The sequence below is a fragment of the Mesoplodon densirostris genome, chromosome 6 (assembly GCF_025265405.1).
Source record: "Mesoplodon densirostris isolate mMesDen1 chromosome 6, mMesDen1 primary haplotype, whole genome shotgun sequence".
Classification (NCBI taxonomy): domain Eukaryota; kingdom Metazoa; phylum Chordata; class Mammalia; order Artiodactyla; family Ziphiidae; genus Mesoplodon; species Mesoplodon densirostris.
Window position 1 is genome coordinate 12603908 of NC_082666.1, and position 18286 is coordinate 12622193.

The following is an 18286-nucleotide window of genomic DNA, read 5'->3' on the forward strand; positions in this document are numbered from 1 at the left end:
AGTGACTAACATTTGCAGAGCTCTTCCCACGTGCCAGGCTCTGAGGTGACGCACACTTTGTGCATTAGCTGAGTGAACCTTCACATCATTCCTATGACATGAGTGGTCTTATGACCTGGTGTTTGCAGATTAGAAAAGGCAGGCTCAGACACATCAAGTAACCTGCCCAAGGCCACACAACAAGTTCCTGGTAGACCTGGGATCTGAGGCCAGTGCAGCCTGACTCGTGAATTCCAGGTCTCCCTGCTGGTGCTAGACAAATCTAAGCAGCTAATCTTACTAGCTGCAGTGACGTGGAGAGCACTGCTCGTTCACTAAGGCCTGCTTAGACACGCAGTTCACTGCTACTCCGCCAGCTTCCTTACAAGTCTAAGCACAGCGGGGAGAAAGGAGAAAGCGAGTCCCTACAGGTGGGCAGTAGAACAGGGAGCTGATCTCCAGCGGCCAACTGCCAGGTTCTGTAAGTAGGTGCAGGACACAAAGCGTGACAACAGAAGAGGGGCAGGGGGAGGAGGAGCCTGTCCTTTTGGGCGCAGCTTCTGCACAGGTGTTGATGACAACTTTCTCCGCAGCCCATGCTCCGCTCTTGATTCCTTTTTTTTTTTTTTTTTTTTTTCTTTTTTCGGTATGTGGGCCTCTCACTGTTGTGGCCTCTCCCGTTGCGGAGCACAGGCTCCGGATGCGCAGGCCCAGCGGCCATGGCTCACGGGCGCAGCCGCTCCGCGGCATATGGGATCCTCCCAGACCGGGGCACGAACCCGTATCCCCTGCATCGGCAGGCGGACTCTTAACCACTTGCGCCACCAGGGAGGCCCCGCTCTTGATTCCTGATTGCACTTTCTTGTGTGTTTCAAACAGAACATCTGTGCAGGGAGGGGGCCCTCATTCCACACACTTGGGACCTGAATAGTAGGAAGCTCTCCTAAAAAGCCACAGGCTGGGTGAAGAGAAAGCAGCCATTCTAAAACTGCACGGAGGCTCGCCAGGCTTGGAAGTCGAGAGAAACAACGTACTGTGCTGGAAGTCCTCCAGCAGAATGAATGAATGAACGGTCCTGGAAAGCAGTGATGGCGAACAGGCAGCGGGCATGGAAAGGGCTGGAAAAGCAGCTACAGTTGCTCAAACGCAGTTGGTGGCTGCCCCAGCCCAAATGAGGTCATTGGGCGGTCTCCTCTGATTTTTTTTTCTTTCACCATCACTAAAGGTATATATGTATGCGACATGGAAAAAAAGGGTATTATCAATATTTCCTAGAATGTGCACCTTATACACACTATCCCTGGTACGAGATCCACAGAGCAATACAGGAGCTAGACAAAGAGGCCACTGAGCTAGAAGGAGGGAGGTTCCAGGTCAGCAGCCCGAAAAGCAATGTGATAGTGTGGCAGGAACATGGGCTTTGGAAACAGATTCGATTTGAATAATGACACCTCTGCTTTCTAATCTGTGACCCTGAACAAAGTACTTAACTTTCTGAACCCCAGTTTCCTCGTCTGTATTATACCCATCTCAAAACGGTACTTCTCTGCGGGCACAAAAACAGTGAGATCGCCATGAAAAGATGTATAGAAGATTCTGTTAAGACAAAAAAAGCAAGTTGTGGCACTGCAGATACTTAATCCCATTTATGTAAATTAAATATGTGTGTGTGTGTGTATGTGTGTGTGTGCATCTTTTCAAATCTGGAAGGATATATATTAAACTTACCGACAGTTACTTCTGGGAAGAATATTTGGGGAACAATAAAATAACTTTTTATTTTTCTGTAGGATTTGAATTTTTGCAATAAATGTGTATTATTTTTTATAATTAAAGAGATGAAAATCATATATCTGATAAGAGTCTAGTATCCAGAACATATAAAGATCTCCTACACCTCGACAACAAAAGTACAAACAACCCAATTTAAAAACTGCGTGAAGGACTTGAATAGACATTTTTCTAAAGATGTACAAATGGCAAACGAGCACATGAAAAGATACTCAACATCATTAACATTAGGGAAATGCAAGTCAAAACTACAATGAGATACCACTTCATACCCACTAGCATGGTAATAATAATAACAATAACAGTAACAACAATAAGTACTGGCAAGGAGATGGGGAAATTAGAATCCTTAAATATTACTGGTAGGAATGTAAAATGTGTGGTCCCTGTGAAAAAGTTTGGCAGATCCTCAGAAAGTCAGACTTATCACATGACCCAGCAATTCCACTCGTATGTACATACCCAAGAGAACTGAAAGCATGTTCACAGCAGCATTATACGTAATAGCCAAAAAGTGGAAACAACTCAAATATTCATCAGCTTATGAAACGATAAATAAAATGTGGGCTTTTAACTGTAATCTGGTGAAACTGCCTGGTCCGATCCCAAGAATTCTCCTCCATGCTGTCACCTTGGAACAAAGTCTGAGGGCAGGAGCCTGGCCTAGGCGTAAGGTCTATCATCACTAACAACGCCTGAAGGAAAAGTGGGAGCCAATGATGGCAATTATCCAACAATTGTGAGGCCTTGGGGAGCAGTTCAGTGGGCTGAGGGTGTCAAGAAGAGCCAAGGTCCCTTGGCCTTTCCAGAAATACTATGCAAACCTCACACCACAGGCAGGACTAGTCAGGGGATTTGCTTCTTTGGGATATACCTTCCAGGAGGTCTTGGTCACCGTAATTCATATTCAAAGAACAAACCAAGTACTCATTAACAAACAAACTACAGTGTGTTCCTGAGCAACTTAAATTCCAAGATAATTACAACATAATGACTCAACTCCTCCCACCCCTAAAAATGGAGGAAAAGATAGAAAAAATGAACATGGGGCTGGGGAGGGTGTTAGTGAGGAAGAGAGGGAAAGAGAGTGTTAAGGACTGAAAGAGCAGTCAGCAAACAGAAAGAAAATATCGTTGGTTTTACTCCCAAATAATCAGAAAAAGAATGTTTCCAAGAACTCCTTAACCAGGAGAATTACATAATAACAAATACTATAAGAAAAAGGAATTAAAGTTTATGACACACCAGGCCTCACACTAGGAGTATCGCATATAACATCCCATTATTCTTCAAAAAAATCATAGAAATAATGCCCATTTTACAGATAAGGAGGCTGAAGCTTCCAAAATTTACTGACTTGCCCAAGGTCACCACAGTGAGCACATTCCCCAGGGCACTGTCAGCCAATGGCCACTCGTGGCACAGGGACTCCTTTGATGGGCAATCTTCGCTCAGGAACGCCCCATCAGCCCGGCTGGCCTTCTCAGAAATGTACTGCAGTGTGAGGCGTCTTCTACCCAGTCCTCCTCTTTTCCTTTCTTCACCAGTGGCAGACCCGCACCCTGTCTCTTTCACAGGCCTTTCTGCCCATAAATCTCTTGAACATCTAATTCTGTCCTGGCATCTGTTTTCAAAGGACCCAAGCTGATATACCCAGAGAATGAGAGAACGGGGATTTGAACCTAGGTCTGTCTAACCCCAAAGCCCTTGTACTTTCCTTTATACCCAGAGATTAACTGATAAATAAATCATGTTGCTAAATCCAATGATCAATTCTTAGACCTTCTCTTCCTTGACCCGTCAGCAATATCTGGTGTAGCTGATGAGTCCTTCCCCTTTAAAACAATTCCTTTGTTTCCAGGACCCCACACTCTCCTAGTTCTATGGCCACTTATTCTCAGTCTCTCTTGCTGGTTCCTCCTTATCACCCTGACCCATAAACCTTGATGTGGACGGTCCAAGGCTCAGTTCCCAAACCCTTCTCTTCGTTATCAGTATTTACTCTCTAAAATAATATCATCTAATTTCATGGCTTCTTCTACATGTTCATGCTTCCCAGATTTCTCTCTTGAGCCCACACCTGTCACCAGAACTCTAAACTTACATAGCTAACAGCCTACTTGATCTCTCCACTTGAATGTCTAGTAGAATCTCAAAATAAATATGGACAAAACCTGCTCTTCCCTCACACCCAGCCTGTCCTCCCACATCTGCCCTATCTCAGTAAATGGCAACTCCATCCTTCCAGTTGCTCAGGCCAAAAACCTTGAAGTCATCTTTGAGTTCCTTCTTCCTAAATTTACAACCAATCTGTCAGCAAATCCTGGCAGCTTTTCCTTTAAAATGTACCCAGAATCTGACCACTTCTAACTAACACCATTACCACACTAGTCCAGGCACCATACCTAGATTACTACAATAGCTCCTAACCAGTCCCTGCTTTCACCCTCGCCTTCCTACAGTATAATTCTCAAAATATCAGGCAGAATGACCCTTTCAAAACCTAAATCAGATCATGTCCCTCCTCAGCTCAAAATCCTCCAGTGACTTCCCATTTCACTGCAAGTAGAAGCCAAAATCCTTTTAAGGGTCTATTAGGACTATGATGGTTAATTTTATATGTCACAAGTGTGCCTAGATATTTGGTCAAACACTATTCTGGGTGTTTCTATGAGGGTGTTTTGGATGAGGTGAACATTGAAATCAATATACTGAGTAAAGCAGACTGCCCTCCCCAATATAGGTGGGCCTTGTTCAATCAGTTGAAGGCCTGCATTAAAACAAAAATAATAGGGAATTCCCCTGAATAAGAAGGAATTCCTCCTGCCTGACTGCCTTCAAGCTGGAACAATGGTTTTTCCCTGCCTTCGACTCAAACTGAAACATCAGCACTTCCTGGGTCTCAAGCCTCCTGGCCTTTAGACTGGAACTACACCATCAGCTCTCCTGGCTCTCAGGCACTTCAGGCTCAGATCAGACCCACACCATCAGCTCTCCTGAGTCCCCAGTTTGTCTCCCAAGACTGCAGATCTTGGGACTTGTCAGCCTCCATATTCACATGAGCCAATTCTTTATAATAAATCTCTTTATGCACACACACACACACACACATATACATCCATCCATCTATCTATCTACATATATGTATGTATATATGTGTGTGTGTGTATGGATATATATATATCCTGTTGGTTCTTTTTCTCTGGAGAACACTGACTAATAGAAAGACTTTACATGATATTGGCCTCTCCATTTCACTCTGACCTCATCTCCTGTTTCTCTCCCCTCCCTTGCTCTGCTACAGACACGAGTGTTCTCACTATTCCCTGAACACCCTAGGTGGACTCTCACCTCAGGGCTTCTGCACTTGCTGCTTCCTCTGCCTTAGTGCTGAGTATAAGCCTAGTCTGCTCTCTCATGTCCTCAGTTCTCTGCTCAGTTATCACCTTCCCCCGAAGCCTTCCATGAACACACTACTTAAAACTGCACCAGCTCACCACCTCCATCTATGACATCCTTTATTTTTTTCACTGTCTTATTTTTCTCCACAGAGAGAAAACTATGGCCAGCTGACACACACACTGCATGTGTGTGTTACTGTCCATTTCCCCAGTAGAAGTTCCACAAAGGCAGAGGCTTTGTCTAGCTTATTCACTGCTGTGTCCTCCATGTCTAGAACTATGCCTGACACATAGTAGGTGCTAATAAATATCTGCTGAATAAATTTACAAATACCCTAGAAGTTTCACATTTCAGCATAAAAACTTTATATTCTCATAAACACAGTTAAGTGGTCACCTGGGGCCAGAGGACTTGCAAAGGGTCATGGGGAACTTTCAGGACGACCGAACTGGTCTATATCTTGACTGAGATGGTGGTTACAGTCAAGATATATATTTGACCTATATTTGTCAAAATTTATCATCATGTACACTTGAAATGGGTTCATTTTTTATATGTAAGTTACACCTCAATAAAGTTAACTAAAAAAAAAAACAAAACAAAACAAATACTTTATATTCCAGAGTGCTTCTCACACCAAAAAGAGGCACATAAATTTACTTCAGATTATGCATCCTGATTTAAGCTTTGGCAATTTATGCTCCACATGCTTTGGGTTGGTATATAATTAAATTTTAAAGTACCAATTACTGCCCCTTATTACAAAAAGAAAAAGTGCTCTCAGAGGTCCATAGACGTTAAGAATAGGCTTTGATGTCAAGCAGACCCATATTTAAATCCTGCACAACTCTATCCTTATTAGCTAAATGAACTTGAACAAGTTATTTAACCTCTCTCAGGCTTACTTAGCTCATGTATAAAAAATAGGGAATAACAGAATGACTTAAATAATATAGCATAAGGCCTAGAATATAGTTTGCACTCAGTAAGTAGTCACTTTGTTTAATATTATTATTGCCATGCAGTGAGCCAGGAAGGCCCTTCAAATATCAATGGGGTTTCCTAAGAGACTGACGTCAAGTTTGGCTCTGAGGACCACTGGAGGTGTCACTCAGGTGTGTTGCAGATGGTTGTCTGGCCCTGAAGTGTCCATGCCTCCAAGAAGCTCAGCAATATGCAGCACACTGGTGCAAACAAGCACTGAGACAATCAAGGAACAAAAGCTACACCAAGGCCCCCCACATTCCATTCACTTCTTCCCCAGTAACAGTCCCGCCTCTACCACTTCCCACTCCCAGCAGAAGAACAGGAAGATCCTTAGGAGATCATTATGACGCTGTTAGTAAAAGAGAAAAAAATTTAAACAACCAAGATATTCAACAATTGAGAACGATTTAATGTTATACATAACGTGCAAGCACTACGTATCCCTTAAAAAGAGTAAGGAAGAACTCTCCTCAGAGAGAGCAATGACGCATTAAGTTAAAAAAAGGAACTGCAGGGACTTCCCTGGTGGCACTGTGGTTAAGAATCTGCCTGCCAATGCAGGGGACACGGGTTCGAGCCCTGGTCCGGGAAGACCCCACATGCCGTGGAGCAACTAAGCCCGTGCGCCACAACTACTGAGCCCACGTGCCGCAACTACTGAAGCCCAGGTGCTTAGAGCCCATGCTCTGCAGCAGGAGAAGCCACTGTGATGAGAAGCCCATGCACCGCAACGAAGAGTAGCCCCTGTTCACTGCAACTAGAAGAAAGCCTGCGTGCAGCAACGAAGACTCAACACAGCCAAAAATAAATAAATAAATAAGTTTTTTAAAAAAGAAAAGCAACTGCCTAAGAGTGCATGTAATATAATCCCATACCATTATAAGAAAGATGGAGAAGGAGATTTACACATGTCTGAAGTTGCACAGAAAAAAATCTGGAAAATCATGGTGCTAAAAGTAGTGCTCTATGGAGAATAGGATGGAGGTACTTTTTTATTTAATCCTACTTAAAGTAAAACCAACGCAGACACTGACAAGAAATAATGAAAGAGGAGGACAATCCAGGAAGGATGCAACTTCACTGGGGAATGAGTCAGTCTTAAGCACTTTCATTTCTTTGGTGAATTCATGATTCCTTACAGCTTTCTTTAAAGCCAGACATGAACTCAGTGCTCTCAAACCAAAGCACCCTCATTCTACTTTGTGTGGTTTTCTCATCAATATTTGGTAAAACAGTAAGTAAGGGAGTATTTGTTTGTTTGTTTGGGGGGCATAATAAAGATGTGAATGGGGTGGGGCCTCTGATCAAAATAAACTGCTCAAAACGTTTCAGGGTCCCTGATTAAGAAGTGCAAGACTGATATACCAGAAAAAGCTGCTATCCGGAGAAAAGAACAGGGAAAAAGGCAGTAAATAAGACCTGAGTTCCATCATGCTTCTTCCCCTTGGTAGCCCTATGACAGTGGGCACTGACTCCTGGTAGCTTCAGGTCTTCCATCAGGCAAGTAGGCAAAAGAGCAGTCTCCCAGCCTCAGAGCGGTGGTGTGAGAATTCAGGGAGAAACCCTCAAGCATTCAGCACAGTACCTCCAGGCATTACACCTGTAGTGCAGGTGGTTTATAAATAGGACCCAGAACTTGATTACATAAATAAGAAAGAAAAATAGAAGAAACTATTTCAGTGAATCTTGATTAACAGGAATGTTCAAAGAATCCGTCCAGTTGACGGACTGCTCTAAATGGAAGAACACTGGCCAGAGAAGAAAACAAAAGCTATATACAGTGTCACTGCGGATGAATGTAACCCAGAGCCTGTAAGGTCCAATGTCATTTTACTGAGGACAGCCAGGAGAAAAACTTGCACACAGCCCCACACACAGCTGGATTCGCAGAGGCTTTGAAAAGAAGGCTTGGTGATATGCACCACCCAGGCTCCAAGTTTGACCTGTTATGGCTTTAGGATTTATTCTCCGCCTACCTCCCAAAATGATCAGAGGCAGATTATAGGAAGAGTCACGTACTCAGTAGACTCATTTAAATAAGAATATAAGAATCAGAGGAGTGTGATGAGGGTGAGGTACCAGCTGAGATCTGTTGCAACTGAAAATACAACTTAGCTCTGGGCATCATCCAGAGTGAAGGCAAAAAAGCAAACTTGCAGACTATCATTAGGCAGAGGAAGAATCACAATCAACCAGGAAAGGTAAATTTTTTTTTTTTAGATGTTGGGGGTAGGAGTTTATTAATTAATTTATTTATTTTTCTGTGTTGGGTCTTCGTTTCTGCGCGAGGGCTTTCTCTAGTTGTGGCAAGCGGGGGCCACTCTTCATCGCGGTGCGTGGGCCTCTCACTATCACGGCCTCTCTTGTTGCGGAGCACAGGCTCCAGACGCGCAGGCTCAGTAGTTGTGGCTCACGGGCCCAGTTGCTCCAGGGCATGTGGGATCCTCCCAGACCAGGGCTCGAATCCATGTCCCCTGCATTAGCAGGCAGATTCTCAACCACTGCGCCACCAGGGAAGCCCAGGAAGGGTAAATTTTTATAGAACTAAACTTGAAATTTTAGCATCAGAAACTGGGAATTTATGCTTCTGATTCCCTCCCACCTCCCAAACTCCTAACATAAGCTTTAGTGTGTTATTTTCCTCCTTGCAGCTTTGCCAATTACCAGCTGCGTGACCTGGAGCCAATGCCTCAGCTCTTGGAATCTCAGTTTCCCCATCCTTTGAAGGGAGGGATGCGCCTATCTATTTATGAAAAGGAATGAAGGAACATTTGCTAGCATTAACTGGGTGCTTGCTAAACATCAAAAGCTTTGTGCACATTATCTCACTGGAATCTCCCAATAACTATATAAGGCCAGTCCCATAAATATTTTACAGAAGAGCTCTCTGAGATTCAGAGAGGTAGAGACAGTTGCCATTGTCACACAGCTAAAAAGCAGAAGAGTCAGAACTCAATTTCATGCTTTTGTGATACAAGGCACAAATTTAACCGTTAGACTTTTCCACTTTTCCTGTATATGTCAAGCACCTAACAGTTCCTGGTACATAGTAGGTACTCAACATATCCGTCCCCTTCCTCACTCCTTCCCTTTTCTCCTAAAGTCAAATTATGTATATATGGAAAAATTTGTCTACTGAGATAATATTAGTATCTTACATTTATATAGCTTCTTTCCTCTAAGGAGATCACGCTACTTAATCTATTTTCTCTGCTAATCTCACCAAAGCTCTAGCTATCATTATGTATTATTTCATTTATTTTACAAATAAGGAGCTAGAAGGCAGCAAGCTGTTAGGGTGACGTGCCCAGAGTCATATGGAAGTTACTGCCAAAACCAAATAAAAACCTTGGTCCCCTTTACATCTAAATCAGCCTTTATCCTCTCACATGACACAGCCTCCATAATAAAGAACAGATCATTCATTTTTTATCTGGAAAACTACCAAACGTATAATTCAGTGAGGGGCCTCATGACCTTACCACCTTGTCAAAGGGAAGAAAGTATATAAAAAATGAGGTTTGCAGGAGCAGACGGTTTTGGTCCGTCAACTTTCTCTTGGATTACACCCATTAACCAACATAAAATAATGCAAAATATAATGTAACAGATCCCCGTGTCTTTGGAAATTCAAGTTAAACTCACTGATCTTTCAAACTTATATACAATGCACAAGGGCAATCATTAACTCATGTGGGGCTGCAGAGGTGCACGTTATATCAACGAGCTCTTTGAAAGAAACATATGATTTACAATGGGCCACTCTAAGAAGAATCCAAGTCAGCAACGAGCATTTAGTGGCATAAATTCACAGCATCACAGCATTCTGGAGCTCCAGAAGGGACCTGGCAGACCACTGAGAACAACCCCTCCATCCTGTGCATCAGGAACCCGAGGCTCAGGGAGGTTAAGTGGCTTTTCCAAGATTTCACAGACAGGAGAGCAAGAACGAAAAAATAAAGCTGCTGACTACTATCCATTCCACTTGCAAGTCTTGCTTCTGATGTCCATGAGTACACTTGGCACTTTCCAGAATTACCCATCTATATATAGAGAGTGCAGGAGAAAGAGCCTGGACTTGGTAACAGAAAAACTCAGGATTCAAATCCTGACTGCTACTAACTGGCCATGTGATCTTCAGCAAGTCTCTTAACTTCTCTGAATTTCAATTTGTTCATCTATAAACTATGGGTAACAGTAAAGTCCACAAGTAAGCTGCCGGTAATATAAACAAGGGGCCCGGCACAGCCTTGAATTCCACAAAGGCAAACATCAGGTCCACGTACATCCCCAGCACCCAGCACAGAGGCTGGAACATTACACATTTGTAGAAAATTTGCTAAGCAAATCAATGAACTAACCAAGCAAACAGGTACTGGACTTGAACTCAGGTTTATCTGCTTCTTAAACACTAGGTTATATTGCTCCCAAATAACATGATTTCAAAGCAGAGTGTTAATTCTGACTTACAGAGTACCGAGTACACAATGGAATAAGGAGGCCATTTTCTGGCCATAAAGCAAGAAACAAGTTCAGTGGGAAAGTTCCTGGGCTCTCAGTGTTGGTATTAATTCTTGTTGCTAGCACAGGTACATCATGAGGCGTTAGAATCAACTAAACCTGCGTTTAGGCCTCAGCTTCAGCATAAGCTGTGTGACCTCAGAGATATTACTTTACCTCTCTGAGCCTAAATTTCCACACCTGGGGAAAAACCTACTTTACAGAGATTGCGTGACAAATGAGGCAATCTATATAAAGGAGCACGGGATGATGTGTGGCACACAATGACTCAACAAGTGTCACACTCCACTTCTAGTTATTTGGAAGCTTCATTCATTCATTTCACTTAGGTCTCTGCTCCAACGTCACTTCCTTCCTGAACCTTCCTGCCTACAATAAAACCCCCAACTCTCTCTATCCCCTTAGCCTGCTTATTTTTCTTCATAGTCCTTATCATCACCTGACATTACATTACGTAGTTATTTGTTTTTCTTTTTACTGTGCCTACTCGACAATAAAGAAAGCCCTGGGAGGATGGGGACTTCTTGTTGTTTGTTTACTGCCCTATCTCAACAACTAGGAAAGGGCCTGGCATGTAGTTAGTGCTTAATAAATATTTGTTGAGTGACTGAATGAATGAATTCAACACTTATTTGGGACTTGCTAGATGTGGGGCACTGTGTAGGAACAGGGGTTTAGAAACAACTAAGAAATGAGATTACAGAAGGAGAAACTGATTCTGCCTGCTATGGAACGTGAGAAGATTTGTATCTCACCTGGATTACTGCAGTGGCCTCCCGACTATGCTCCCTGCGTCTGCCCTGTCTCCCTACATTCCACTTGTTAATTGGCAGCCAGAGAGACCTCTGAAAAGTCAACATCAGATCATATCACTCCTCTGCTTAAGTGCTTCCAATGGCTTCCCACTACAATGAGAGCACAGCCCACACTCCTCACCACGGCCTGTAATGCCTGAAGCACCGTCCTCTCACCAGCCCATCACCCCCAGCCCCACTCTTTCCCTCCCTCACTGTGTTTCAGACACAATGGCTTTCTCTTCATCAAATATACCAAGGTCTTATCATTTCTTTTTTAATTTAAAAATAAACATACATTTGATGCATTTGGAACTCTAAGTTCTATATATTTACGTAATTAACAATATTCTGTTCTTATGCCTAAAATTCTTCAACAAGTGAGGATTAATGGGAAAATGACTCTTCAAGGAACTTGGGTTAGAGATTACAAGTGTCGAGGTCTTTCGGACTCCGGGCCTTTGGGCTATCTGTTCACTCTGCCTGGAAAGCTCTTCCCCTAGGCTGGCTCTTCCTCATTATTCAACTGTCAGTAAAAATGTGACTTCCCTTAGAGTCCTCCCCAGCTAAAGCTGTCCCTGCCACCATCACTCTCATCAAGGCACTCTCTACTGGATCACATTGCCTTTTCTCTCCTCACAGCATTTCATTACTTGGAATGACTTTCTCTATTTATGTGTCCTATCTTCCCAATCAGAATGTAAAGTACATGAGGACAAGAACTTTGTCAGATTCACTGCTGCATCTGAATAAGTAAACCGGATCTCAAAAGATGCTGGAGTCTGCCAGGATGAGACGTACAGGTAAAGTACGCTATCAGTCTAAAGGATCATGGAGTGTTGGTTTCCTTCCAAAGACAACTGCCCCATTACGTCAAAATATGTGAATTTCAGCCAGACGTACTTGGGAATGGGTACCCGAATTAGCGTCTCTTCCACTTCTGGGTTCAGATTCATTCCACTTTCTCTTATAGCCTTGATAGCTGCAGCTGTACACTGAAAACCAGATCAAAAGGTAAACAGAATTAGTAAATAATTATTACCAGATGCAAAAGCCCTCCATCGATAACTGGCAACCCATCTTGGCAGAACATGGAAACATTTAGTTCTGTTACCAGTAAGATCAGGAAGTTACATTGGTGTAGAGTGCTTTGATCAAGCTGAATAGCAAACTATGTCCACTCCTGGTACTAGTGTACTGCGGGAGGGAAAAAGCAAAGAGAAAGAAAAAAGAAAAAGAAAACAGCTCTGCTTCTTTGAAAAGATTTCAATGGTTTGAGGCAACACAAATCAAAACCACAATAAATCCTCAAGGGAGGAGGGCTGATCTGTGCAAAGACTGGTGTAAAGACAGCTGAAAGATTTTACACATTAAAAATTCCAGTTGACATTTTACACTCAAAATATACCAGTGCCGATTTGAAATGAGTAAATAAATTTAACTCATTCGCATCTATGCTCACACCAACCTCACTCATGTTGTGGCATGAGCAATGAATCTCTGCTGGTGTGTGCACCAAGAAAGGTAGCGTGAAAGATCTCAGCTCAAATCCCAGCTCTGCTAACCATGTGACCCTGGGCAACAAGCTTGACTTCTCTGAGCCTCCATGTTGTAATCTGAGACCCTGCGGTACTGTACCTCAAAGAGGAATAAATGAGGTAACGTGAGCCATGCATCTTGTTCTGTGCCGGGGTGCCTGTAACACCCAGGCAAGGGGCGCTATTATATAAACGTATTCAATAAATGAAGAACGCACAAAACCCCCAAATAACGACGAGCTGATATCATCACTTAGCTGATGCACTGCTGTCTTTTTTTTTTTTTTTTTGGTGACTGCACCACGAGGCATGCGGGATGCAGGATCTCAGTTCTCCGAACAGGAATCAAACCCATGCCCCCTGCAGTGGAAGCGCAGAGTCTTAACCACTGCACCACCAGGGAAGTCCCTCTTTTTTTAAAAAAATTTATTTTATTGAAGTATAGTTGTTTTACAATGTTGTGTTAACTTCTGCTGTACAGCAAAGTGATTCAGTCATACATATTCTTTTTCATATTCTTTTCCATTATGGCTTATTTCAGAATACTGAATATTATTCCCTGATGCACTGCTGTCCTGACATCCTCCAGGGTCTCTCTGACACAGCCTTGCTCTCTAACGTGCCAGGTGGCACACTGGTACACTGATTTCCCCCAAGTGCCTCATCTCACCTCAAGCAACATTATAACCACACCTGGCTTGCAATCCTAAAGCATAAAAGAAAGCAGTGTGGAAGACAGATAATTTCACTGGCATGACAATGTGGAATTCATGAAAACAAGGCCTCTGACATTTTCAAAAGAATTTTAGGTTTGACAAGAGCCAATCCACATTGCTTGGATTCACAGAGCCAATTCCCAGCCTTGAGCTCCTCCCTAGACTTTCTGGTTTAAATAAATGGGGTTTGCTGCACACCTATTTTACTTTTCCAGGTTTTGTTTTGTTTTTTAAGGGAGTGCCTAAAAACCACATCCATTTCATTTTTAAATGACCTGAATTCTACAGGGACATGACATGTTATCATAAGGTCAAAAAGACAAACCAGCATTCCACATGCAGACAAATCATCCCCTCGGGCTACAGAATTTAACAGTGTGTCCACTGCTTAAAACTGTAAATTCTTTTTTGCGGTATGTGGGCCTCTCACTGTTGTGGCCTCTCTCGCTGCGGAGCACAGGCTCCAGACACGCAGGCTCAGCGGCCATGGCTCACGGGCCCAGCCGCTCCGTGGCATGTGGGATCCTCCCGGACCGGGGCACGAACCCACATCCCCTGCATCGGCAGGCGGACTCCCAACCACTGCGCCACCAGGGAAGCCCAAAACTGTAAATTCTTAAAATGTACCTCTGACCATAGACTACTGGAGCTGGAAGGGACCTTGGACATAACCAGGTACAGTCCCTTCCTTACGAATGCAGAGACCTGCTGGTAAAGGTCACATCCCTCATACAAGAGATACAGTCCCTGAAAACCAAGAGCAAGGGAGTGAAGACCTCGCCCATCATGCCTCCAGTTACCTCTCCATCCAGTGATGTTACTTTCTTTGTCTCTGTTACCTTCCAGATCCCCTAGCTCAATGTATTCAGTAATTGTGGCACAGGGAATTTGATTTTTTTCTAATAGCCAGAAAGAATTTGGAACTAGGTCTGGTGTATAAAGGGTATGGCCAAGGTAAATAAAAGAGCTGGATGAAGAAATGAAATTTTCCTCTGCAAGAAAACTGCCATCTTCCATAATAAAATGAAACACAGATTTCTAAAGTTAACAATAAAAGGAGAATGACCACTTTGAAGGAGCGGCCTGATTTCAAGTCTCCTAATCTTCCTTTTCTGAAGCTTCTCACTGGCTGACTGATAACTCAGCTGGATCACCCCACCACCACCACCCTCCTTTCACCCTCTGACCCAAGTGTTGCCACACAGCCTTCCCAGGCAAGCAAGGGAGTACCCACTGCTGCTTCCAAGCTGGGCAGGAACTATGTCTCAGTATTTACATATTCCCAGTCCAAGGCTCAGGGCCTAGTGTGTGGTAAGTGCTCAGTAAAAGCTTGTTGAGTAAGTACATTAATGCACTGACTCAGACCTGCTAGAAAAGCTCATCTCCTTACTTTTACTTCATGTTTATAACCCCCCCCACACACAAAAAAAACCCTTATTTTATACATGTTCTGTGTCCTTTCACATGCATAAAAAATGTGAACCAAGAGAGGTTTCATTTGCAAAGAAATCTACTAAAAGAGGTAGTTCTAAAATACTCTAAACATGTATATTTTAGTTTGATATGGAAGGATACAGAAACTCAGGGAATTACAGTCATTTTCCCAACATGACTTCTGAACTACTCGTGGTTCAGACAAAAAGGCATATACTTCTATCGCATTTCCCTCTCCTAGCTTTTATCCCCTCACTAAAGGGATGCCCACAAGTAGGCTGTTCTCCAGTGATCACACTGACTCACTGGTTGCAGCTGCTTGGAGTACTGGGTCGAGAAAGATCACAGACCCCACCTGGGGTCAGGCAGGCAAGCGTGCTGCGATCAATTAGCAATGTCTGCTATTACTGTTCTTAAACTAATAAACCTAACTCATTCGCGTCTATGTGCTTGTCTACGCTACAGGACAAAAGACGATGAAACTTTTGTAGACAGCTGAACAAATCCTTGACAATCTGGGTTCCAGTCAACAGCTGACTTGCAGGGACTCAAAAAATATTTGTGGAATTAACCAATGGATGGTGAAAGGAGCACAGCCTTTAGAGTCCAACAGACCCATGCTCAAATCTTGGCTCTACCACAACAGCGTGAACCTGCAGAAGAGGTTCTACTTCTCTGAGCCTCAGTTCCCTCATCTATAAAATGGAATAAACTTTAATTTTAAAGAGTATCCGTAAAAGCTTTTGTACAGCAAAGGAAACCATAAACAAGACGGAAAGACAACCCTCAGAATGGGAGAAAATATTTGCAAATGAAGCAACTGACAAAGGATTAATCGCCAAAATTTACAAGCAGCTCATGCAGCTCAATATCAAAAAAAACAAACAACCCAATCCAAAAATGGGCAGAAGACCTAAACAGACATTTCTCCAAAGAACATATACAGATTGCCAACAAACACATGAAAGAATGCTCAACATCATTAATCATTAGAGAAATGCAAACCAAAACTACAGTGAGATATCACCTCACACCAGTCAGAACGGCCATCCTCAAAAAATCTACAAATAAATGCTGGAGAGGGTGTGGAGAAAAGGGAACCCTCTTGCACTGTTGGTGGGAATGTGAATTGGTACAGTCACTATGGAGAACAGTATGGAGGTTCCTTAAAAGACTAAAAATAGAACTACCATATGACCCAGCAATCCCACTACTGGGCATATACCCTGAGAAAACCATAATTCAAAAAGAGTCATGTACCACAATGTTCATTGCAGCTCTATTTACAACAGCCAGGAAATGGAAGCAACTTAAGTGTCCATCGACAGATGAATGGATAAAGAAGATGTGGCACATATATACAATGGAATATCACTCAGCCATAAAAAGAAATGAAATTGAGTTACTTGTAGTGAGGTGGATGGACCTGTCATACAGAGTGAAGTAAGTCAGAAAGAGAAAAACAAATACCGTATGCTAACACATATATATGGAATCTAAAAAAAAGAAATGGTCATGAAGAACCTAGGGGCAGGACGGGAATAAAGACGCAGACCTACTAGAGAATAGACCTGAGGACACAGGGAAGGGGAAGGGGAAGCTGGGACAAAGTGAGAGTGGCATGGACATATATACACTACCAAATGTAAAATAGACAGCTAGGGGGAAGCAGCTGCACAGCACAGGGAGATCAGCTCGGTGCTTGGTGACCACCTAGAGGGGTGGGCTAGGGAGGGTGGGAGGGAGGGAAACGCAAGAGGGAAGAGATATGGGAATATATGTATATGTATAGCTGATTCACTTTGTTATAAAGCAGAAACTAACACACCATTGTAAAGCAATTATACTCCAGTAAAGATGTGAAAAAATAAATAACTAAATAAAATAAATAAAAACACTTTTTAATGATAAAGATAATAATAATAATAATTAAAAAATAAAGAGTATCCGTGTTGATCACATGAAGCAAAACATGAGAAAGCAGTGCCTGGTCACACCGTAGACACTCAGCACACATTTGCTTTCTTACTGCCACAAGAGCAATAATGGAGCCTGCAGAATTTTTTTTTTTTTCATTTGCCTTGTTCAAATCATGCTGTGGTTTTTTTACTCCCTTCTTTTTTTCCAATCATTAACTCTAGCTGCAGGCAAGTTTATGGACGGCAGCAACTGCATCATTTATCAAGCAGGACACATGCTTAACAAATGCAACGCAGTTTTCTGTCCCTGATGCATCTGAAAAGATTCTGCATGTAAATCTGCATCATGTCTCTAGGGCATGACACAGAAATGCTCAGGTTTGAGAAGAAAGCCAACCGCATATGAAACAGAAAGGAATTATATAAACACAGTGAGGATTAGCTCAGCATTTTGAAGCTATAAACCTGGGTACTGCATGGACAGCTTCTAAACTGGAGGAAGGAAATGTTTAGTTGGAGCTATTTGTTTAATATATACACCAGATGAGATAAAGGGATTCAAAAGACAATGTAACTCACACTTCCTCACTCTGGCCTTGGAAAGAACCTCTCTAGTGAGATGACTGTAAATGTTTTTTTTCAAAACCCACAGAATTTCAACTTGGAGAAATGGCAAAGATGCTTTGCTTGAAAAATGAAGCTATACTCCAACTTCCTAAGAAAAAATTAAGCTGTTAATACCTCCTCCTGCCTCATAAGATGCTCTGGTGGCCAATCAGGTGCTTCTTCTGTGAATGCCATTTGCTATTTAATAACAGAAGTGGCTGGCTCTGAAAAGCAATCTGCCTGATGAGGTCTTCAAACTGTGTAATTAGGAGGCTATTCCCTAAATTGGCCCGCAGTGCCTGTGGGATTAGATGAACAAGGCAGAGAGGCCTCAGTGGTTCAGAGGGGCCAGAAGGGAAAGAGCTGACAGTTCCCTTTTTGTCCATTACTCTGTTCCTCGGTGACACCAGGAATGAGTGTCTCCCTTCCATCAACCTAATGACACGTATTCATCCATTTGAGGAAAATTTACTGAGTGCATCCATGTGTCAGGCACAGTGCTAGGAGTAAGTTAGAGCAAGTTAGATATGAGTCCTACATTCCAAGCTTACAATCTAGTGAAAGTGAGCTGGGAAATTAAGATGTAAATAACTGTATAA

At 42.8% G+C, this 18286-nt stretch overlaps 1 protein-coding gene across 2 annotated transcripts in view; it reads right to left on the minus strand.

Moving 5' to 3' along the window:
* The window catches only part of MRRF (mitochondrial ribosome recycling factor), a 56438-nt gene that overhangs the window by 20095 nt on the left and 18057 nt on the right, over positions 1-18286 (minus strand). For both annotated transcript variants that reach the window (XM_060101136.1, XM_060101135.1), the window contains one exon: positions 12378-12469. In XM_060101136.1, coding sequence (XP_059957119.1) covers positions 12378-12469 — 92 coding nt within the window. The remainder of the gene's footprint in view (positions 1-12377; positions 12470-18286) is intronic.